At 46.3% G+C, this 23346-nt stretch overlaps 1 protein-coding gene across 2 annotated transcripts in view; it reads right to left on the bottom strand.

The window, feature by feature from the left end:
• MAP2K6 (mitogen-activated protein kinase kinase 6) overlaps positions 1-23346 on the bottom strand; it is an 83164-nt gene that overhangs the window by 36505 nt on the left and 23313 nt on the right. Inside the window, exon 2 of one of the 2 annotated variants that reach the window (XM_028713752.2) lies at positions 9289-9355. The exons of the other annotated variant lie outside the window; for it this stretch is intronic. Within the exon in view, the coding sequence (XP_028569585.1) occupies positions 9289-9355 (67 nt within the window). The remainder of the gene's footprint in view (positions 1-9288; positions 9356-23346) is intronic. 2 annotated transcript variants of the gene reach the window in all.

Genomic DNA, 23346 nt, shown 5'->3' with positions numbered 1-23346 from the left:
TGAGCTTTGCCATAAATCCCTTCTTTCTGATGGAACATAAAGGGTCAGTCATGCTCCTGTTTTGCAAATGACTCCTAATCCAATACGTAAGGAGGCGCTCAGCTAAATTGCCCAAGTAAAACCACAACCAGTGTACCCCATGGGTTTAACATATATGCCAGCTTGCACGGCACCTCTTTTTTATATACAAAAAAGTGTGCCTTATAACGCTCCCTCAGACTATCTACAGCCAAAAATAAGTGGGTCATTGAATGTGACCATTGTGACAATCTTCATTAAAAGTTTTCTTTTCTTTTTGAAAAAAGTATGCCTCAAACGCTCTTGCTTTGATATAGATTGCAAATCTTTTGTTTATTCATTATATACCGCTTAATTACCAAAGCCTTTAATCACATAATAGGAAAGCAGTCCTTCCTTCTAATAACGAACAGCAGCTTGTGGATGTAAACTGCTAAATTAAGCTATACTTCCTTCTATAAAGGTAAAGGGACCCCTGACCATTAGGTCCGGTCGTGGCCGACTCTGGGGTTGCGGCGCTCATCTCGCTTTATTGGCCAAGGGAGCTGGCGTACAGCTTCCAGGTCATGTGGCCAGCATGACTAAGCCGCTTCTGACGAACCAGAGCAGCGCACGGAAATGCCGTTTACCTTCCCGCCGGAGCGGTACTGTCAGGGAACTGCCATCGGAAGGACAGGAGGTGCAAAGGCTCCCTCAGGTTGAAAGAGACGGAGCAGCTGAAGAGGGAACCAGTAGGGGGCGAGCAGGAACTTCCAGGGAAAGTGAGTCGGAGGGGTGGCTCAGAGACGTTTCCAGCGAAAACAGTGGAGAGGTCTCAGGACCTCCTATAGGGACACCCACGCCTCGCCGGAAACTGTCACGCAGAGAGTCCAGAAGACGTGTTTCCGTGAAAGAGCTTTTATGTTGGAAACGTTTCCGAAAGCAACCACTTTCGGATTCTACTAGCGATTGACGCAGCCATGCCGGAGGGGCTCCGTCACAGGCAGAGGTTTGAAAACCTGATCAAACTCTGAGGGACTTGCATTTTACGCACAAGCAGCTCATCATCCCACCACAGCAATCCGAAAGTCACTGAAAGCCAGCTTGTGCAAGCAGCGGCATCATGAGCGACCCAGCCGGAACCGGAGGAGCAGGAGCAGCTGGAGGAGGTCCAAGCCTGGAAGAAAGGTACAGGGCGTTGGAGATCCAGCTGGCCATGCAAACGGCGAGGCTTGAGGAGAGGAGGGCTCAGGATGCAGAAAAGGGAAAGGAGAAAACCACCTCGATAGCCAGAAAGGTGCCAGGATTGGTGCAGAAATTCGGGGGAGATCCCAGAAACTATCATGCCTTTAGAACTGAGATGCAATACGCTCTCAACCTGCAGTATGATGACTTCCCCGACGAGGAATCGCGAGTGGCTTTTGTAATTGGCCATCTCGAAGGGGGGGCGAAGGATTGGGTTCGACCCCTGATGGCAGTGAATAATGAGATACTAAAGGACACGAGGAAGTTTTTTCGTGCCATGGACCTGATGTTTTCCAGTGACATTGAGCAGGGGGTGGTACGAAGGCAGTTAATGGCTTGCAAACAGGGGAGCCGATCTGTCCGTGAGTACTGGACTGAGTTTACTATGCTGATTCATAAATTGGGGTGGGACCTATCGGCGGAACCCATCCAAATGCCTTTTGAAGAGGGGCTTTCTTCGGCCGTTAAAGATGAACTTTCCCGGGGGCCAAGGGCGGAGTCTATGGACCAGCTGACCAAATCCGCGCTGGCCATAGGAGCGCGCCAGGAAGCGAGAGCTTTGGAAAGGCGGGAAGGGAAAGGAGAACGTTGGAGGGAACTGCGCATTCCGGACATTCCAGAGCCACCTTTCCCGCCGGCAGAGCCGATGGAAGTTGGAACAGCGCGGGCGCGCGCAGTTTCAAATCCCAGTGAAGGGCGGAAGAAGGAGGGAAAGAGCGCCAAGAAATGTTATCTCTGCCAACAGCCAGGGCACTTTGCCAGAGTCTGCCCACAAAGAAAGGAATGGCAAGGGATGGCAGGAGCTGTGGGGGAAAGGGAGGAGGAAAACAAGGAGCAAGTAAAAGCCAACGCCTGGCTGCCACCGTCGGGGCACAGCAGCCAGGCCAAAGAGCAGTGAAAGTGCCCACGCCAGAACCACCCAGACCTGCTTTAGTGATAGAAGTGTCACTAGAGCTGCCAAATGGACACCCCCTACAGGTCAAGGCGCTTTTGGATTCAGGCAGCTCCTGTAATTTTATGAGTAAGGAGTTTGCAGCTGAGCACCAGATACAGACCATCCCTTTAAGTAATCCCTTGCAGGTGACCACGATTGATGGCAGAGAGCTGTTGGGAGGAGAAGTTAGCCAACAGACTGTCCCGATGATAATGAGGGTGGCAAGGCACACCGAACGGATAGCGTTTAATGTGGCCACCTTGGGAGGAGCTCCCATCATCTTGGGGATGAGCTGGCTGGCGCTACACGATCCGCTAGTGGGCTGGCATCAGAGGGTGGTCTCCTTTGGGTCAGCGCATTGCCTAGAACACTGCAAGCAGGGGAAGGTTCAGGGCGGAGACAGAGTCACCCTAGCCGGGATGGAAGTAATGGGCAGAGGGAAGGTGCCCCCGCAATACGCAGATCTGAGCAACGTATTCAGCGAAAGGGAAGCAGACAAACTGCCGCCGCATAGACCCTTTGACTGTCAAATCAACCTACTCCCTGGGGCCCAACTCCCAGTGGGCAAGCTGTACGCCATGTCCGACAGGGAGATGCAGGAGCTGAGGGAGTTCATTGACAAAAACCTGAAGCGAGGTTTCATCAGAGAGTCCCGAGCGGTGGGGGGCAGCCCAGTGTTTTTTGTGGACAAAAAAAACACAGATAAGCCGAGACTTGTGTGTGACTTCAGGGCCTTGAATGCAGTGTCGGAACCCCTGGCTTTCCCTATGCCCCGAATTGATGACATTTTGACCAGGGTAAGGAAGGGAAAGATTTTTACAAAGCTGGACCTGCGGGGGGCGTACAATCTGATACGCATAAGGAAGGGAGATGAATGGAAGACCACCATGTTCACCCCTTTGGGAGCCTTTGAATACCTCGTTATGCCCTTCGGTCTACAAGGAGGCTCCGCGTGCTTTCAAGCGTTTATTAACCACGTTCTGGGGCCTTTGCTCTACAAGAACTGTGTGGCCTTTTTAGACGACGTGTTGGTGTATTCGGAGGATGAGGAGCAGCATGTGAGGGACGTTCGAGAAGTGTTGGGCAGGCTGCAAGCCAACCAGCTGTGGGTGAAACTGGAGAAGTGCCAGTTTCATACCAAGGAGGTGGAATTCCTGGGGTACCGCTTGTCAGACAAGGGATTGGCCATGGATCCAGGCAAGGTCCAAGCGGTACTGGAATGGAAGACACCGAAGACCAAGAAGGATGTGCAAAGATTCTTGGGGTTTGGGAACTTTTATCGGAAGTTCATCAAGAACTTTGCCCACTTGACGGCGCCCATCACCGACTGCCTCAGCAGCAAGAAGAAATTTGTTTGGACGGCGGAGGCGGAGCGAGCATTTGAAGAACTGAAAAGGGCTTTCGCCTCGGAAGAACAACTTCTGCATGTGGATTTACGAAAACCCATGAGAGTGGAAACCGATGCGTCCGACCGGGCGGTAGGGGCGGTACTTCTTCAACCGGGGAGGAGTATGTCAGAGTGGAGACCGTGTGCCTTCTTCTCGCGGAAGCTGAATAAATCCGAGAGGAACTACACGGTGTATGACAGGGAACTACTTGCCATTCACGAAACGTTCCGGAGGTGGAGACATTTATTAATTGGGGCACAACACAAGGTGCAAGTGTGCACCGACCACAAGAATTTAGAGTATTGGAGAACAGCTCGAGTGCTCAACCAACGACAAGTGAGATGGGCACAGGAATTCTCTAAATTCAACTTTGAAATTTGTTATGTGCCAGGTCCAGAAAACGTCAGGGCGGACGCTCTCTCACGCAAACCAGAGTATTGGGAGGGGGAGGGGGCGATTGAAGAGAGACATGTCATCCCTGAGGACCGCTGGGTGTGTGGGGCGGCGCTGGTGGGGCAACGAGAACTGGTAGAGGAAACGGAAAATGATGAATATGCCCAGGATAAGCTCAGAGGACTCAGGGGGGAGGGCGAGAGCCCCGAAGGTTTTGAGGAAAGAAATGGGGCATTGTATTACAAAGGGGCACTGTATATACCCGAAGGTGAATTGAGGGGGAGAGTACTCAAGCAGTTGCACGATAGCCCCACGGCGGGACATTTTGGGCAACACAAGACCATGTGGTTGGTTACCAGGGAATTCTGGTGGCCCAAGGTGAGGGAAGATGTAAGGGAGTATGTAAGAGGGTGTGACCAATGTCAGCGAGCCAAAGGGGAAAGACGGGCGCCGGCAGGGTTATTAGAACCATTACCCACACCAGAACGGCCTTGGGAAGCGGTATCAATAGATTTTATGACGGATCTGCCGAAGTCCAAGGGGAAGACAGCCATCATGGTAGTAGTAGACCTGTTAACAAAGATGTGCCACTTTGTAGCATGCTCACATGCAGTCACAGCGGAAGAAACAGCGAAGTTGTTTGTAGAACACATCTTTAGGTTGCACGGGGCTCCCTTGAGGGTGATCTCAGACCGCGGCAAACAATTTACTTCCAGGTTCTGGAGGAAGCTCATGAGCTTGCTGCACGTGGAAGTCAATTTTTCAACGGCCCGGCACCCTGAAACCAACGGGCAGGCGGAAAGAGCAAATGGCATTCTTCAACAATATCTGAGGTGTTATGTCAATGACAGAGAGAACGATTGGGTCGAAAAGTTGGCGCTGGCAGAATTTGCCTACAATAATGCGGAGAATGTGTCCACAGGGATGAGCCCCTTTTTGGCTAATTACGGGTGTCACCCCAGGGCATTTCCAGGGGAGGGAGGGGAGAGATGGAGCGTTCCAGCGGCTGAACATTTTGTAGAAGAGATGGAAGCGATCCATCATCAGCTCCAGCTCAACTTAGAAAGGGCCAAGGCACAATATAAGAAGCAGGCAGACAAGAACAGAAGGGAAGGTGAAACCATAAGGGTGGGGGATCAAGTGTGGCTGTCAACCCAAGGGTTGCCGTTCAAAGGGGGTTGTAAGAAATTGAGGCCCAGAAGATTGGGACCCTTTGAGGTCATTCAGCAGGTCAACCCGGTGGCTTTCAAACTCCGGTTACCCAACCACATGAAATTGCACCCAGTGTTCCACAGGTCGTTACTGTCACCATACAGGGGGGGACGTGAAGGGGAGCACGTCAGGGGACCAGCCTTGGAAGAGAGGGAACGCAGCAACCATGTAGCGGAAATCCTCGATTCCAGGTGGAAGGGAAATCAGGTAGAGTATTTGGTGGCGTGGGAAGGGGAACCGGAGTCAGAAAACACCTGGGTGACTGCAGGGGAGGTCAATGACGAGGTTTTAACAGAAACGTTCCACCAAAGATTCCCTAGGAAACCACAGCCGGTAGAAAGGTTTAGGAGGGAGTACTTCGGCACCACCGACGAGGAACAGGAAATGGAAGGATTCACGGAGTCGGAGTTGGAAGAGGGAATAGACTCCGAAGACGAGGAGTATCGAGAGACGAGGGACAGTAGCAGGTGGAGGGAAGTGTTCGAAACTTCGGACGATGAGGAAGGTTCTTTCAGGGGTTTTACTTCCTCCCAGCCCGGAGGGGAGGAGACGGGAGGGGGTGAAGGGGGCCCTGGAGGGGAGGTGGATGTCAGGGAACTGCCATCGGAAGGACAGGAGGTGCAAAGGCTCCCTCAGGTTGAAAGAGACGGAGCAGCTGAAGAGGGAACCAGTAGGGGGCGAGCAGGAACTTCCAGGGAAAGTGAGTCGGAGGGGTGGCTCAGAGACGTTTCCAGCGAAAACAGTGGAGAGGTCTCAGGACCTCCTATAGGGACACCCACGCCTCGCCGGAAACTGTCACGCAGAGAGTCCAGAAGACGTGTTTCCGTGAAAGAGCTTTTATGTTGGAAACGTTTCCGAAAGCAACCACTTTCGGATTCTACTAGCGATTGACGCAGCCATGCCGGAGGGGCTCCGTCACAGGCAGAGGTTTGAAAACCTGATCAAACTCTGAGGGACTTGCATTTTACGCACAAGCAGCTCATCATCCCACCACAGGTACCTATTTATCTACTTCCACTTTGACGTGCTTTCGAACTGGTAGGTTGGCAGGAGCAGGGACCGAGCAATGGGAGCTCGCCACGTCACAGGGATTCGAACCACCAACCTTCTGATCGGCAAGCCCTAGGCTCTGTGGTTTAACGGTAAAGCTAGGCATTATGGTCAACATGTGGAAGCTTGTTCTCTAGCCTGTGGAGCAATGGGTGGGGGGTGTAGAACTTGGTGGCATCACCACACAAGGCGAGTTCAACTAGATATTAAAAGGGGAGGACAGAGTAAGTAGACTATTTGATGGCTGTTTATAGGAGCAGCCGCACTTTTTGATATTGCTAAGCCCAAGCCTAAAAAAAAAAGTACCTTTGGTACTATAATCCCACTACTTCGACTGAAGGACAGGAAGATGATTTCATCTGTTGACAGTGCCAGCTGTAATCCCTTTCCAATCCTAAAAGTTGAGCTCTGGAAATCTCATTCCATTCCAGCAAGTCTACAGAATCTCCATTTCTGGCTCTGCATGAAATCTCTCTGAAAATCTCTCCACATCACTTTCTCTATCCTAGGCAGTCCACTCTTATGGGCATATTTTAACATCACCCTTTGAGGTGTCCTGGCATTTGACTCTCTAATGCTACAGACCCATGTATGTACCTGTGGATGGCACAGGCATGGCCCCTTGAAAGATCAAAGGAAGATCAGGGGTGGGAGATGGAAAATTGCCCTCCATAAGTTAATTAAAAGCCCTCCTAAGAGAATCTTCTGTCTTAATAAGTCCTTTCATTGACTGCAAGGGCAGTCTCAGGTTCCTGGAGGAGATCAAGATTCATTTCACTGTTTCGAGTTGTGGAGAGATTGTGGGAAGAGAGGAGGGGGGGCAGCAAATACTCAGCCTTGAAGACTGTGTTCAAAGAGGCACCATAAGCTAAAACAGACCCCCTTTTTGAGAGAGAGGCATGCAGCAAACACAGTACATGAAAGAGAAAATAACAGGGCATTGCCCAGTGCCAGACAGGGCAGATTAGAGAGGAAAGCCTCCTTGACATAACCCATATCTTACCTTGGTACAATGAGAAAAGTTGAGAGTCTGTTGTGCTACCTAAAGAACTGTCAGGGCGCCCTTGGGTAACAAGCAAGTAAACCAAATTTCAAGGATCCAAGATACGCATCATGAGGCTGCCAAAACTAAGCAGGTTTATGTATTTTATCTGGAAGCAATGGAACCGACTTCCAAGGAAATCTGGTTAGGATAAAGGTGAGCACACTTTCTGGGTGAAGGACAGACTGAGAAATTATAACTGAGGGGCCAGTCTTCCTTCCTTCCTTCCTTCCTTCCTTCCTTCCTTCCTTCCTTCCTTCCTTCCTTCCTCTCTCTCTCTTTTTCTTCCTGATTATTTTCTCAGATGGCACAGCAGCCAGCTGTCCACTGTTCCCAGAGTTTACTCCGTTTACATAAGGTGCAAGGTCTGTGATGGGTAATTTGGCAACTCAATAATCTTGCAGCCAAGAGCTTGTAAGGTATGGTATATAAAAATAATAATCATCTGAGAATCTCTTGACAAACCCAGCCTTAGCCTTGCTTTCACCAAACCCAGAGATCCTGACCCTACGATCTGGCATAAAGATTTAATTCTTTTTCTACTGGTAGCAGTGATAGAGTATCACTGGAAATCCTAGGTGGAACTACCTCTATCTGAAGAAGTGTGCATGCACACGAAAGCTTATACCCAGAACTAACTTAGTTGGTCTCTAAGGTGCTACCGGACAATTTTTTAATTTTTTTTTATTTATTTCCTCCAGAGATGTGGTTCAATAATATTTGGGATATAGCCAGTTCAGGGCAACTAACTGGGCTTAGAATGGTTACAAATGGGGTTATAAAGGAAAATACCTTTGATGAAACCTGGTCTCCCTTCTTTCTATATGTAAGGGGAAAAGAAAGCAAAGCTCTCCCACCAGTCTCACAAACCTGTCTGTGAAGAACCTATACGGACTTGCCAATGTTTTAAGACCACGTAAAATGACATTGGCCTGGCACCTGCTTCATATAATATAGTCAGGTTTTCCAGAGCAGATTTTCAGACATGTGGAGAGAAAAGGAAGGGGATGTTCTGTGGTGTGGACAGAACTCTGCTTGCGTGTGGCACAGGATACAACCCTATGGTTTTCACCTTCTCATTGAAACACAGTCCCCTAAGTACTATGTTGGACTGCTTCTAACACACCCCTGAGCTTGCCAACAGAAAATGTTTTGCGTCAAGAAGCCATTAGGCATGCAAGAGTTGTTTCTCTGCATTGTGGTCTTTGTTAGGGAGCATTCACATCACCAATCTTCTTTCCAAAATCCATCTGAAACAAGCCCTGCACTATATTATCATGTTAACTTACGGAGGTATGTAAAGCTAACTGCACATGTTTGCAAGACAACTTAATATTGGGCCATTAACTTTCTTTCTCTCTGAGCCCGGCTTCGGCTGGGGAGGGCGGGATATAAATAAATAAATAAATAAATAAATAAATAAATAATTATTATTATTATTATTATTATTATTATTATTATTATTATTTCTAAATATTCAATAATGGAAAAACAATTTAAAGTGTGGTTTCCCTTTCTCTCCTCTTCTCCAAGTTTGCTTTGGAATATTAGAATGCAGACCCAGAGTTTCTTTTCGCTAGCTTGCACAATTGCGGACTGTTCCATTGTTTCGTCACTCCCGTGCCACCCAGAACACCAGCTCTATGAAGAATCCCATTTTGCTTCAAGCCAGGCGTCCACAAATCCACTTGCCTAGCCTTCTAGCAAGCAGAACCTCCTGGATCACGCACATCCCTACCCTGGAGGTCTCACGTCCACTGCAGTTTTCAAGCAGGTTAAGAAACAGAAGAACATTCCAAGTGGCAGAAAGACTCCGGCTGTTTCTTGCTCTGTGTACTCTGCACAAATGGGAGAGGACCCTGCCTAACTTCCATGTAGAGTCTGCATTCCTGGAGGCTCAGGGAGGGGATTGGTGATGACCAGAAATAATAGCTGGCTAGTACGCCAAGTTGACATTTATGAACCCCTGCTTCAACCCCCCCCCCCAGCCCAACCCAAAGCAATCATGCTGAGATTTCAAGACATACGTAGAGCTCGTCTGTGGTTGTTCAAATGCTTCTTTAGGAATTTTCAGCCCTGGGTTTTTCTTCCTGCCTGTGAAATAAAGAACAGAGATGGGGGGAAATAAGAACAACTTTTCTTCGGGTTTCAGAAACATCTTGCAGCACAGGGCTTGTTTGTAGTGCTTGATTTAAGTGCCAGGTCTAATTTGACACAGGCACCTGAATGCTGAAGAGGAGAGGGTTGAAAATACAAAGTTTCTTTGTTGGGATTCAGATTATACACTTCGGGTTCTAACTGATGCAGTCAGCAGTTCAGGCACACATCTGCATATTCTCAATGCTGCATTCAACACAGCAGAATAATATGGCTTCCTGACATGTCCATCTTGCCTTAATTTACTTTTTAACTCTCTAGCATTGCATTATATGGAGAGAGGAAATGAAAATGTGCAGGTGATTTTGGGCTGGGTGAAAGTTGTGAAACCAAAGTGGACACCTTTGTGATCATGTATTCCAGTCAAAAGAGGTGCTGTGAAAGACTTTGCAGTTTTTAATAGCTCAGAGCCCCATACCCTGGCTTTTCCTGATTCTTTCTGCTCCTGGTATTTTGAAATCCACACGAGTCAAAAATGAAGCAACATGGAATGAAAATTGCAGGAATGAATGAATTTATCCTAAGGGCAAAACGGAGACTTGGTTAGCACAGAAACTGGGTGGCTGGGTCTGAAGGAGTGAGTCTCTATTAAGCAGACACATGGTTCGTGCAGCAAGCAATTGTTTATACACTGACCTGCCAAACTCTTCTTTAAATCCCTTCAACCTGAACTCTGTTAAAAGGCTACTATGTTATCCCAAACTACATTAAAGCATCAACACAGGAAAAACCAATAGGTTATACTAGCCAAGCCAGACAGGCATGGAAGCCAAATCCACAACAACAACAACAACAACAACATATACATCGCCCATCTGGCTGGGTTTCCCCAGCCACTCTGGGCAGCTTACAGAACATATAAAAACATAGTAAGACGTCAAACATTAAAAACTTCCTGATACAGGGCTGCCTTCAAATGTCTTCTAAAGGCTGTATAGTTACTAATCTCCTTGACATCTGATGGAAGGGCATTCCACAGGGAGGGCGCCAAGAAGGCCCTCTGACTGGTCCCCTGTAGCTTCACTTCTCGCAGTGAGGGACCCGCCAAAAGACCCTCGGAGCTGGACCTCAGTGTCCAGGCTGAGCAATGGAGGTGGAGAAGCTCCTTCCAGTATACTGGGCCAAGGCCGTTTAGGGCTCCTAGGGGCTGAGGTCCCTTCTCCCCCTCATAAAATATTTGAGGGGGACCCCCCTCAAGTTGAGGGGAATTCCCATTCAAATGGGGTATCTGTGCCATGCCATGTGATCAATTGCACGCAGGGCTTACCCGCCCCACCCCAATATTTTATTCAAGTTGGGCCCCCTGCAGAAGGTGTAATATGCAGATCTATTGCAGCATCAAGTTCCAGTTCTTCAGGGGAGGAAGTAGCTAGAGAACAAAGCCTCAGGTCAGGAGCACAGATGCGAATCCATATCTTTTGACCATTTTGTAGCCCACAATAGGGACACTCCTGGGGAGGCATGCAGACTCAGGGGCAAAAGCCATGCAGCCGGATGCGGCAAGAGCAGAAAGCAGGTTGACTACAAATGGCAAAACTGCACTCTGCACTATGAGACAAATCCATACAGAAGGCAAGATATTTGAAGACTTGGACTGTCCCCTCCACAATCCCCACAAAGACAATCTGCCCTCTGGGAAGGAAAGGAGAGAGGAAGGGAGGCAGGATAAGACAATATCAGGGCATTCTCCAGTCAGACTGTCGCTTCCTTGACCCCCTGCATGTGAGAAGTAAGTGTTCCTGGTTATTTTGGTGGTAGTGTTTTGGTGTTTGTGGCCCTGGTGCATCTGTTGTGTTTTACACAGGCGTTGTCAGCTGCTTTGAGGGCTTTAGGCAGAAAGCAGAACACAAATCTTCTAAATGAATAAATATGCGCTATATTGCACACAGCAGGAGCCTTGTGGAACCGCATGATGTGCAGCATCAAGAATGGGAATGAAGGGGATACTCTCACGGGTGTGTTGCCGGGGGGATGTGGGGGCGCTACAAAATATTGGAAGGAATTCAATGGCATTTCTAGTTTTTTTGGGGGGGGGCATTATGATTGTTCGATTTCAGGTGTCAGGTGGAAGGATCTCCGCCCCCCACCCCCCAAAAAAGTCAAATACAGGAACAAGTGTAGAGAAAATCTGCGAGGCCGTTTTGTGTCTTTCCTCTCACCCCACCTTTCTGACAGCCAGAAGTAAAAGACTGGTGTGCTGGCACAATAGATACAAATCACATTATATGCATCCCTGAACTGCCCTGAGACCTCCGGGTATAGGGCAGTATATAAATTCAATAAATAATAACAATACAGTAATAATAACAATCCCACTACCACACACATTCGGTTTCATTTTGAACAAAATCAGGAAACCATGGTTCTCCAGTTCTAAGCCTTAAAAGAGGGCTGTTTGTTTTCAGCAACATCAAAATGATGGACAAACCACCACACCACCTCCTCAGGCGTTGATTGCAACATTCGTCAATTAACTCTCCTCGTTAAAAAATGCCTCTCTTGATATTTAGCCTGTAGCTTCCAGTCATTGCAACATGTCTGGGTTGGCAAAAATAAAAAGAAATGAAGGTGCCACTCTGCAAACACATACCTTCATTTGCCCAAATAGCTGGGAATTACAGGTTGCTAGGGAGCACAGAGAACAACAAACCCTTTTAAAAAAAAATCCAAGTCAAATTCAACTGTAACAATGGGAATAAGGGGGGAAAGAAGGAAGTATATTCCCAGCATGGCTGCAATAAGGAGATTTGGGGTAGGGTGGGAATAAAATCAAGTCTTGGGTTTCCTTTTTTTTAGAAGATATTCGCTATGTTTCAGGGCCCACCGTACCCCTTGTGACTTTAATTTCTTTCAAACTGTGTATTGCGTTTAATATCTTGTTTCTAAATTGCTGCAACCTACCCCTGGTAAAGAAACAAAACAGAACACAAAAACAAAATGATAATGGTCAAGATACAGCCCTTCAGAATGTCTGTGTCATGGTTCAGTCAGGACAGGCCCAAGACATTTAGCGGCCTAAAGTGTTATGACCCAGGGATCAGGCTCCCCATCCTGAGGGGAAGAAGCCATAGACTCAGAGGACATCTCTGACCAGGGACACAATGGGCCCTCTAAAACAAGCCTATGACACCCCTGCCCTCTCAAAAATCCAAGCACCAGAGGAGCTTGTGATACCTCTCTGGCCTGAAGAGTTTGCATTACCCTCTTCAGGCTTCAGTCATTTCTAACCAGGACGCAAGTTCCCAGTGCATGCACAGAGTTGCACAGGGTACTGTCTAGGGGTGTACGAAGTGGGGGGCAGAGGGGGCGGGCCGCCCCGGGTGCCACCCTGGGGGGGTGACAAGATGGCCCCTGCCTCCCCCCAGCTGTAGAGTGGCCGAGGGTGCATGCAGCCAGTATGGACGCCGCGCATACAGGCTGCCACTCTCACATGGCCACCGTACAGGCTGCTGCACGTGCACACTTCATACGGGATGCAACACACACGCACTTCGTACGGGATGCCGCACATATGCAGTCCATATGGGATGCCACACGTGCGCAATCTGTACGGATGTCGCACATGCGCCACCAGGCAATTCTCCCTGCCCTGGGTGCCGGAGAGGGTTCCTCCGCTACTGTCCCTTTTTATTTTTATTTTAAAAGCCTCAATGAATTATCACACAAGTGGTACTCTCAATCAGTGTATATGTATCTTAACGCTCCTTAATTTAAGATTTCAGTTATAGGTGTGGCGAATACTTGATATTTATGACTTTTCTACAGAGACTGAATTAATGAACCACCTTTCCTGCAGGCTTACCATTAAGTTCAATAATGCAAATCAATAGCCACCCAAGAAACAGGTTGTCTGGGGAGGTTTCGCGCCAATATTTGTTAGGGATTCGTTTGAAATAAGACATCCTTCCTGTTTTGTGTATACTGATAATTTCAGCAATTTATCGTGCTTTTCCATCTATAAGACTATGTTTTTTTACTCTAAAATAATGTCTACACTGATAGTATCTCTCCCCCCCCCCCCCATTTTCTTAAATCGAAATCCCCCCAAATAGTCTTATACATGGGGATGTTCTATAGGCGGAAAAATATGGTATATATCGCTTAGCACTGTGCTTTCTATATCATATATCACCCACAAACACTATTACATAGCCATAGCAGGTTTTCCACCTTTGTCTTGATGCTTTAATTCCCCCTTTTGAAGTTGCAAAGTACAGAATGGATTCTCTTTACCTGCTTAAGAAAACGAAAGAGGCAGCACTATGAAATACAGTGTGTGTGTGTGTGTGTGTGTGTGTGCGCGTGCGCGCAAGCGCACATGCCTGCGTTTTCCCTTTACTAGGTTTTTGGCATGTTAATATGCTGCACTGATACTCCTGCAATCTCACAGAAATCCCCCTGATCTGGCAACTTGCCTTGACACCTGCGTACTTGCCTCTGAGCAAACCTGAAGACCTCCATTTAACAACCGTCTCAAACTGGCTCAGCGCCTCTTTCGTTACAACATCACAGCATCACAACAACCAACCAACCCTTTTCCACCCTCCCAGCCTAACACACATGAAATCCTGCTTGATCTGCTAATGGTGTCATCTATGAAATGCTAATGAGAGGGCAATGAGACAAACATGGACGTAGCAACCACAAAGCAGAAACAGACATTCCTGAGCCCTCTATTCAAGCTGACTGCAGCTAGACCATGCTTCCATTCATCTTGGAAACTATTAAAAAACAACAACAACCAGGTAGGAAAGAGTCCCACCATCCACGGGTGTGAAAGGTTCGCTGGAGGTACAATGAGGCCTGCTTCCTGCATTATCCTTTCCTACAGACACTGATTTCCATTATTTCCCATTGCTCACATCAGCTGCCCAACCCACCCATCTGGGATACTAAACATATTTGCGTCAAAATATGACTGTGGTTTCCTATATGGGCAACAGATAACATACAGAGCAGCCCAAAGAAAGGCTAGCCTTGGTAGGCAGTTCAAAAGACAGAAAACTTGGGTCAATATTAGCAGTTTTTAAAATTTTGTTTGTGGGATGGTACTAGAAGAGTAAGAACCAAGGCAAGGGATTTAGTCTTTCAGCTGTGATTGGTTTTTGTTGCTTGTATGTCTTAAGTGAATGCAGTTTGCAGGCAGCTCTCAACTTACACAGGGGTTACATTTTGGAAATAGTGTGTAAAATCGTGCAGAGTCACACACAAAAAGTGGGGGAATGGGTTCAGTTGTGGGTGGGACTGTCAAAGTCATTTTCCCGAATGCTCGCCCCAATTGAAAATGAAAGTACAGTGGTGCCTCGCAAGACGAAATTAATTCGTTCTGAGAGGTTTTTCGTCTTGCGAATTTTTCGTCTTGCGAAGCACGGTTTCGGAAAAATTTTGGAAAAGCTTCAAAAATCACCAAAGTCTTCAAAAACCTCAAAAAAGGCTACCACACCGCGTGCTATGAGTTGCTCCTCGAAGTCAAGTCGCAACTGTATTAACGGTTTTAAGAAAAAGGAAACAAACTTGCAAGACGTTTCCGTCTTGCGAACCAAGCCCATAGGGAAATTCGTCTTGTGAAGCAACTCAAAAAACCAAAAACCCTTTTGTCTTGCGAGTTTTCCTTCTTGCGAGGCATTCGTCTTGCGAGGTACCACTGTAATCTTTCTGTCAAGCACGTAAAGCAGTGTTTGAAACACCCATTGTTCTAGGCGCATTTTGCAAGAGGGAATTTCATTAGTGTGAGCAGTTTCTGAGCTCTGGACACAGTACTGTGCTTAAGATTTTAGATTAAAACTGCGGCGTGGAAGGAAAGGAGGACCTTTTTCTGCCTCCCCACTTCCAGCTACTCTCTGAAGACTGGAGACGGAACCTTCTTAAGAATATTAGGGGGTGGACAGGGGAAGGACTAGACCATGTGAAAAATGAATGTAATACAGTGGTACCTCGGGTTACATACGCTTCAGGTTACATACACTTCAGGTTGCAGACTCCGCTAACCCAGAAATAGTGCTTCAGGTTAAGAACTTTGCTTCAGGATGAGAAGAGAAATCGTGCTCCGGCGGCGCGGCGGCAGCAGGAGGCCCCATTAGCTAAAGTGGTGCTTCAGGTTAAGAACAGTTTCAGGTTAAGTACGGACCTCCGGAACGAATTTAGTACTTAACCCGAGGTACCACTGTATTTTAGTTGTGGTTCATTCATTTTCAGCTTTGTATTCTTGTTATATAAAAAAGGGGGGCAGGAAAGTTATCTTCAAAATAAGACCATCATTACGGATCATTTTCCAGGGCTGTTACTTAATGATTCCAGCACAGGCAAGGCAGCTATTAACTTGGCTATGCTAGAATCATTAACTAACAGTCCTAGATAATGATCTATAATGATGGTCTTATTTGCTTAGGTATCAAGAAAGAAGATTAGGGGGCTATTTGGCAACTGCTGTGTTTGTGAATCCTTGGGTTTACCAATATATTGGTCATTCCCTTTCTGCAACCGCATTCACTTTAGAGCAGGAACAGGGAACCTCCAGCGCATGGGCCAAATTTGGCTCGGCAGGGGATCCTAATTTGGCCCGTGAGGCTGTTTTCTGCATCCCACACCTGATGTAATGCGGTAAAGACTTGGCTGCGAAGGAACAATCAGGAGTCACAAAGTGCACTCTCAATTGTTCCTTGGCAAGCAGAGGTTGTATTCAGTGCCTTTTAATAGCAAGCCTCACTGTGTTGGGGTCCACTCAGAAGCTCTCAAGTGGCACCAATCCCTTCTGGAAGTCGCGCTTGCAGTTCGTACTTCTCAACTGACAGGCGTCAAATGTAAGCCTTGCTGGGATTGGCTGCTTTGGAGAGTTCTCCATTTTGAGCTCCCACGTGTCACTGGTCCCTGCTGAAAACAGGACCCACTTTCCACAGGAATCTTCCTTTGCAGACCGACTTGCATTCAAAAATTGTCCTCCTTGCAGACATGGTTTCAAACCAGACCTGCAAAAGGAAGGACAGAATTCAGAAATGCACTCTAAGTGCATTCCTTATTCCTTCCTTCGAAGTTTGGTCACCTAATACCATGCTGGCTGGGCAGCCCGGCCCATCTTTGTCAAAAACATGCAAATAGGGTTCAAGTAGACATGGACTTGAATGATGTCTATTGGATCTCTGTCTTCATAAATGGTTAGAGACAGGACTGAGAAGTGAGGAAGCCAAAGTCTGTGTACGGCACATATTATTAAAGATAGTGAATATTTAAGCAGACTGTACACACCTCAAAATGATTTCTTCTGAACCAGGTGAACTAACAAACATGGTTCAATGTAAAGAAAATCCAATTCATGGCATAGTGATGGCACCTTAACTGGTTATGTCTATTTGGAGACGTCTCCAGGTTATGGAAATCCAATTCATTTCAAGCTCTGTGGAGCTCCAACATATCTAATTTCTCTTCCTTTTTCCTCCTTCTTTCTCTCTCTCCTATCTATCTATCATACTGTATTTTTTAAATGAGGTTTCTTTATGACACAGGCTTTGTGATGGATCTGGTTCCAAAATCCTATTCATTTTTGTTTAACTAACTGATCCACACATTTAAAAACATTTTATCATGTGGATGCTTCGTTGTTTCAAAATGTATTTCATTTCATGATTAGGTAAGATGCTTTGTGAAGGCTTTGCCCTAAAAGGTAGCTTCTAAACAAGGGTATCATCACAAATGGTTAACAGCTTCTGAAGAAACCAGAAAGAAGCCATGGTTTAGCGCTGGCTTCCAGATCCTGGCTAATTTAGAAGTCATTAATCATAGCTCCTGATTTTGATGTTAACTGGAAGCTCTGGTTAACCAAGGCTCCTGGGCTTGTTCACTTGCTTGCACGATGGGAGGAGCGTGTACTGGGTCTCAGCATATCTAGGAAAGGCAGAATGGAAGTCTTTTAAACGCTGAGAGACGCCAATGTTTCCAAGCAAGAACACTGCCAAGAGTTTCAGCTTGCAGCTTCTAGGATCACTTTCCCTAATCCCAGTTGTTTACAGTAAGCCTCAGAAGCTGAAAAAGTGTAGCCTGTTTTCAATACATCATGAACTTCACACCCCACACTGGGTGGTATTGGCACTGCTGCTGCTGCTGCTGCTGCTGCTGCTGCTGCTGCTGCTGCTGCTGTTATAGCGAAACTGACTAATGCTACATTCATTCATAATGGCCTCCTTTGTTATGACAAGCCCACTGGGTGGAATACACTGGTTCCAAGAGCTACCATGTCCTGATTCCTGGGATCTATAAAGGGCTGCCTTCAAACAAGCCACTTTTGCTTCAGTACTGTCCACCTTGACTGTCAGCCACTCACCAAGGCAGAAACATTCCCCAGCTTCACTACCTGTAACTGCAGATCATGGCTGTCTTAAGCATAGGGTGCAAAGATCCACCTGGTGCCCCCCTCCCCCAGGTTGCCCAGTCCCAGGCGTGCAAGAGGGCGGAGCCAGCTAGCCGCCTCAGTGTCTTGCTGGCCCGGTCACCCCCGAACTCGCGGTGCAGAGCCGCCCACAACAGAAGAGCCTGCCGTGGCGCTCCAACCAATGGACAGGCTCTTCCCCGGACTCAACTCTCGGGCCCCAGACTTTTGACTTGGCACCCCTGAGAGCCTGGCGCCCGGGTGCCCCGCACCGCTAGCGCCTATGGGTAAGACAGCCCTGCTGCAGATCAATATGATCCATTAGCTTTCTACAGATCAGACTCCTGATATGGACTACAGCCGTACCTCACAATCCGTTCTGGAAGTCTGTTCAACTTGCAAAACGTTTGGAAACCAAGGCACGGCTTGCAATTGGCTGCAGGAAGCTCCTGCAGCCAATCAGAAGCCGCATCGGACATTCGGGTTCCAAAGAACATTCACAAACCGGAACGTTCACTTCCGGGTTTGCGGAGTTCGGGAGCCAAAACGTGCAACTTGCAAGGTGTTCGGCTTCCGAGGTACAACTGTAGTAGCATTTGCACATGCAAAACTCCCCCACCTAAATCATGGGTAGACAAACTAAGGCCCGGGGGCCGGATGCGGCCCAATCACCTTCTAAATCCGGCCCGCGGATGGTCCGGGAATCAGCGTGTTTTTACATGAGCAGAATGTGCCCTTTTATTTAAAATGCATCTCTGGGTTATTTGTGGGACGTAGGAATTCGTTCATTTTTTACCCCAAAAAAAATAGTCCGCCCCCCCCCCAAAGGTCTGAGCAACAGTGGACCGGCCCCCTGCTGGAAAAGTTTGCTGACCCCTGACCTAAACAGATTGACATAATCCAAAAGGGTTAAGAACAGTTGCCCTGAATCTCTGCACAAATGTGGAGTATTTGGGCCTTGGTTTTTAAAAAATAACTTAGGGAAACGTTTTAACATTCAGTGCACACTAGGAGTGTAGAAGAAAACTGGGTGGCGTATTTTTTATTTTTTTTATGTTTCCCTTTAACTCCAGTCCAGACAGTCAAATCTATCTTTGCCTCTCCTCAGGAAACACAAGTGCCAGAGTACATCATCTGGGCAAACTGCATTTGTTCCTTTCATGTTCTTTGCCTTAAGTGGCAAAACAGAAGTAACGCAGTACATGGCTTACTAGCAGGCAGCTACTGAAAAAAATCTAACCCAATGCATACCCAAGCCAGAAGAAGTGAGGATATATAAAGTGGGGGGGGAATTACATCCTAAAGCATTTCAGTAAGTTTGCTACCATCTCCAAAGGCACCGGTACCCGGTTTAGCAGTGCAAACAGCCCACCTGCAAGGTTTGTGCCGTGACAACATTCCACAGTTCATAGCATACAGTGAGGATTATATTCTACAAAGTGCAATTTGGAGGGAGGGGAGGCAAAACTAAAATAACAAGGTTGTTGCTAGTGAGGGTTGAAGTGCACTAGATGAACTGTGAAAATTGCAGGGATGTTTGTACAGTCTCAGTTCAGAGCACGGCATGGTTACTTGCGTCTCAAAACATTACCCCTCGTGTGAGGAAAGTCCGATTCTTTCTAGCACCTGCAGAAGAAGCATCTACTTGGGGGCTGGCTTGCAAATCATTTTGGCGAGCTTTCAAGCAGCCGATTTATATGGAAAATTCCAATTAACCCACTCAATATATATATATATATATACCGTGTTCAACTACCCAAATCTCTGTCCGTGTAAACTTTTTTTTTAAGTATTTATTTGATAAATTTTCACTCTGCACTTACAATCAGAATGTCCTCTGGCTGGGGTGGGGTGGGTAACACAAAATAGAATATTTGTTTCATAGCTTCCCAAAAATTTTCCACTTTTAATATTTTCATTTACTTATTACTGAACATTTCCATGGGTCTCTTGCTGTGATTTTTCTGACTGCCCAGGGTTCCCTCAAAATTATCCCTAATAAAAATAAATTTTAAAAAATTCAAAACTGGTGATGCTCATCTTCACATGCAGCCCTTGAAGGGCTGACCATGGGTCAATGCAGCACGAAAAATGCTAGCAAACCCTGGCATAAAGGGGTCTTCACCCAGTAATGCCAGCAGCAACCTTAGAACACTGGAAGGGTTTTCAGGCTGGGACAAGCTTTCATTGCATATGGTCAGCACCTAGATGATATCAAGCGTCAAAACAACTTGGCCACAATAAGGAAATTTTGCCTATGGCATGACTATTTTCCACCTTCCCATTTCGACTCTGGCACCCTATCTGCATAACCTACCAATTCTAAAATATAGACATGCTTTTACTCTCGCAAGATTGAATGTATTGCCCTCGGCTTTACTTGAGGGACAATTCCAACAGATTCCACACGAAAAACGCTTATGCCCCTGTGGAGATGGCAGTACCAAATCGGTGGCGCATGCCCTTCTGGCTTGCACTCTTTATAAAGACTTGAGGAATGAGACTATCACCCCTCTTTTATTGTCCATTCTGGGTCGCCCAACCACTGCCACAGTGTCCTTTCTCTTGGCAGATCAAGATGAGCAGGTGACAGCAAAGGTTGCAAGGTTTTTAGCTGGGGCAATCAGAATAAGATCCACTCTTTGACTATTGATTCAAAACCCTAAAATGTATTTTATATAATTGACTTTTTATTTCTATTCTTTGTATATCGTATTGTTGTTTTATTGCTATGACCGATGGCGACGCAAATAAAGATTCATTCATTCATTCATTGCATATGGCTTTTGCAAAATTTGAAACAAGCTCAAAGATATATTGTGCAACATACCACGTTTTCAAATACAAATGATGTACAGTGGTGCCTGGCAAGACGAAAAGAATCCGTTCTGCGATTCTCTTCGTCTAGCCGTTTTTTCATCTTGCGAAGCAAGCCCTTTGACAGCTTAGCGGATTAGCGCTACAGCGGTCTAGCGGCTTTTCGCGATCACCTGTTAAGCGGCTTATCAGCGGAACAGCTGATAAGCGGCTTAGCGGCTTAGGAAAAGGGGGGGAAAGGCGGAAAAAACCTGCGGGGACTCGCAAGATTTTTTCGTCTTGCGAAGCAACCCCATAGGGAAATTCGTTTTGCGAAGCGCCTCCAAAACGGAAAACCCTTTCGTCTAGCGGGCTTTCCGTCTTGCGAGGCGTTCGTCTTGCGGGGCACCACTGTACTTGGATAACTCAGTTGATTAGATTGGGTACTGATAACACCAAGGTTGCAAGTTTGATCCCTGTATGGGACATCTGCATATTCCTGCATTTCAGGAGGTTAGACTAGATGTTTCTCAGGGTCCCTTCCAACTTTTTTTTTTTTTAATCCCTTGTTTTTCTGCTTGCTTTTTTTTTAAAATCCTTCATTCTGGTTTTTACATACTATGTTTTGTATGGTATTGTCAGTATTCACAATACCATACAAAACAGTACAGTGGTGCCTCGCAAGACGAAAAGAATCCGTTCCGCAATTCTCTTCGTCTAGCGGTTTCTTCGTCTTGCGAAGCAACCCCATTAGCGGCTTAGCGGATTAGCGCTATTAGCGGCTTAGCGGCTATTAAAGGCTTAGCGGCTGAGCTGCTAAAAGGCTATTAGCAGCTTAGCGGCTTGGAAAAAGGGGGGGGAGCGAGAAAAAAATGGCAAGACTCGCAAGACATTTTCGACTTGCGAAGCAAGCCCATAGGGAAATTCGTTTTGCGAAGCACCTCCAAAACGGAAAACCCTTTCGTCTAGCGGGTTTTCCATCTTGCGAGGCATTCGTCTTGCGGGGCACCACTGTATATAAAAACCAGAATGAAGGATTAAACAAAAAAAAAGCAGAAAAACAAAGGATTAAAATAAAAATAATAAAAACCAGCTAATGAATTCTTCATCAAATCATGGCATGAGGTCAATTTTTGAAATCCCCTTTGCATAGATCCTTGTGGCAACCCATGTAAAAAAGTGAAACCCTACAAGTCAAACAAAACAAAATCATTATCTGACAACAGACTACCATCAAAATTAAGCCTGGTAAAGGTGTGCTATCACAATAAAATAGTATCTAGAAATTTTAAAAAGGCTTCTAAGTATGAAGGACAAAAAATATGTAGTATGGAAGACCAACTCTCAGTAATTTCACTAAGTCATTTATGCTGAGACAGAGAACCCTGGTGATACTGGCCATCCATCACGGCTGATAGCATAGTCTCACAACTGACAGCTGTAAAGGCTTGGCTGTGCTTAGGAAAAATAAGATTAAATAAACAGGAAGCTCTGCAATGGTGATTTTAAAAAACAAAACCAACCACCTGGAAATTTTTAAACTTAAAATTAAATTGCTTTATTAGACAACACACTTCATTTAAAAGTCCTATCCCTTGAGATTAATGAGGGTGAGAGGAAAAAAAGAGCAATAGCTGAGCATTATTATTTATATATCTGGAAACCCAAGTGTTGCTATTCTGTAATGTGATACAATACAGTTAAGATAGGTATTTATCTAGAGGGTTTCCAGGTTTTTTAGTAGTTAGGAGTACAATGGTACCTCGGGTTAAGAACTTAATTTGTTCTGGAGGTCCGTTCTTAACCTGAAACTGTTCTTAACCTGAGGTACCACTTTAGCTAATGGGGCCTCCAACGGCCGACAGGCGATTTCTGTTCTCATCCTGAAGCAAAGTTCTTAACCCGAGGTACTATATCTGGGTTAGCGGAGTCTGTAACCTGAAGCGTCTGTAACCCGAGGTACCATTGTAGTATTATTTGATCTCGCTCTGCATCTGCTGATATCTTTGTGCATTCAGCAGCTTCCATGGGCAGAATGCAGAATACACACACACACACACACACACACACACACACACACACTTGCCATTTTTGTTATTTATTGCACAGTAATCTGGCATGCGTAAAGCCCAGTGTTCAAAGTCTAGTGACAAAGAATGCACTGGAAAATTTACAGATGTCAAAGTATGCATATGTCAACAAGTGCTGGTCAATGGACCCCTCCCCACAAGGACCATGAACCACAATTACTACTTCCTGACATACAGATAATCTCACTGCAGCACATGTTATAATGTGGCCTCCAAACAGCCAATTGTCTTTTCAAAAACCCGCAAAGAAGAGTTGGCTATACATAATAATCCCACCCCCTCTATTACAAGCCAGGAAATCCTGCAAAGATGACTCAGTTTTCTATTAATCATTCAGTCTCAGAAGAGAATGGCCATCATCCCATCTAGCGCAAATCCTGGCACTTGTTTTCTTCCCCTTTCAACAGGCCCTCGTATCCTGCTAACTCCACTTTTATTTCCTAAATCAATCAAGCCTCTCTTAGAGCTGTTACATCAGTCTTGCGTTTAACACATCGCTTGCTGGAGATCAGACAGCTGATGTTCCCTGTATACGAACATTTGGAGGGGTAGTAGCCTCTAGAATGATGTACTTGTTGATACTGATTTATATACTGCTATCTATTAACATCCTTTGAAATAAGGAAATACTTTACACTAGGGATTTTCACCCCACTGCAGCAGGCAGAGCCCCACTGATTTGT

The sequence above is a fragment of the Podarcis muralis genome, chromosome 2 (genome assembly GCF_964188315.1).
Source record: "Podarcis muralis chromosome 2, rPodMur119.hap1.1, whole genome shotgun sequence".
Classification (NCBI taxonomy): domain Eukaryota; kingdom Metazoa; phylum Chordata; class Lepidosauria; order Squamata; family Lacertidae; genus Podarcis; species Podarcis muralis.
The sequence above is the reverse complement of the archived record's forward strand: the minus strand, read 5'-3'. Positions and strand labels throughout refer to the sequence as shown.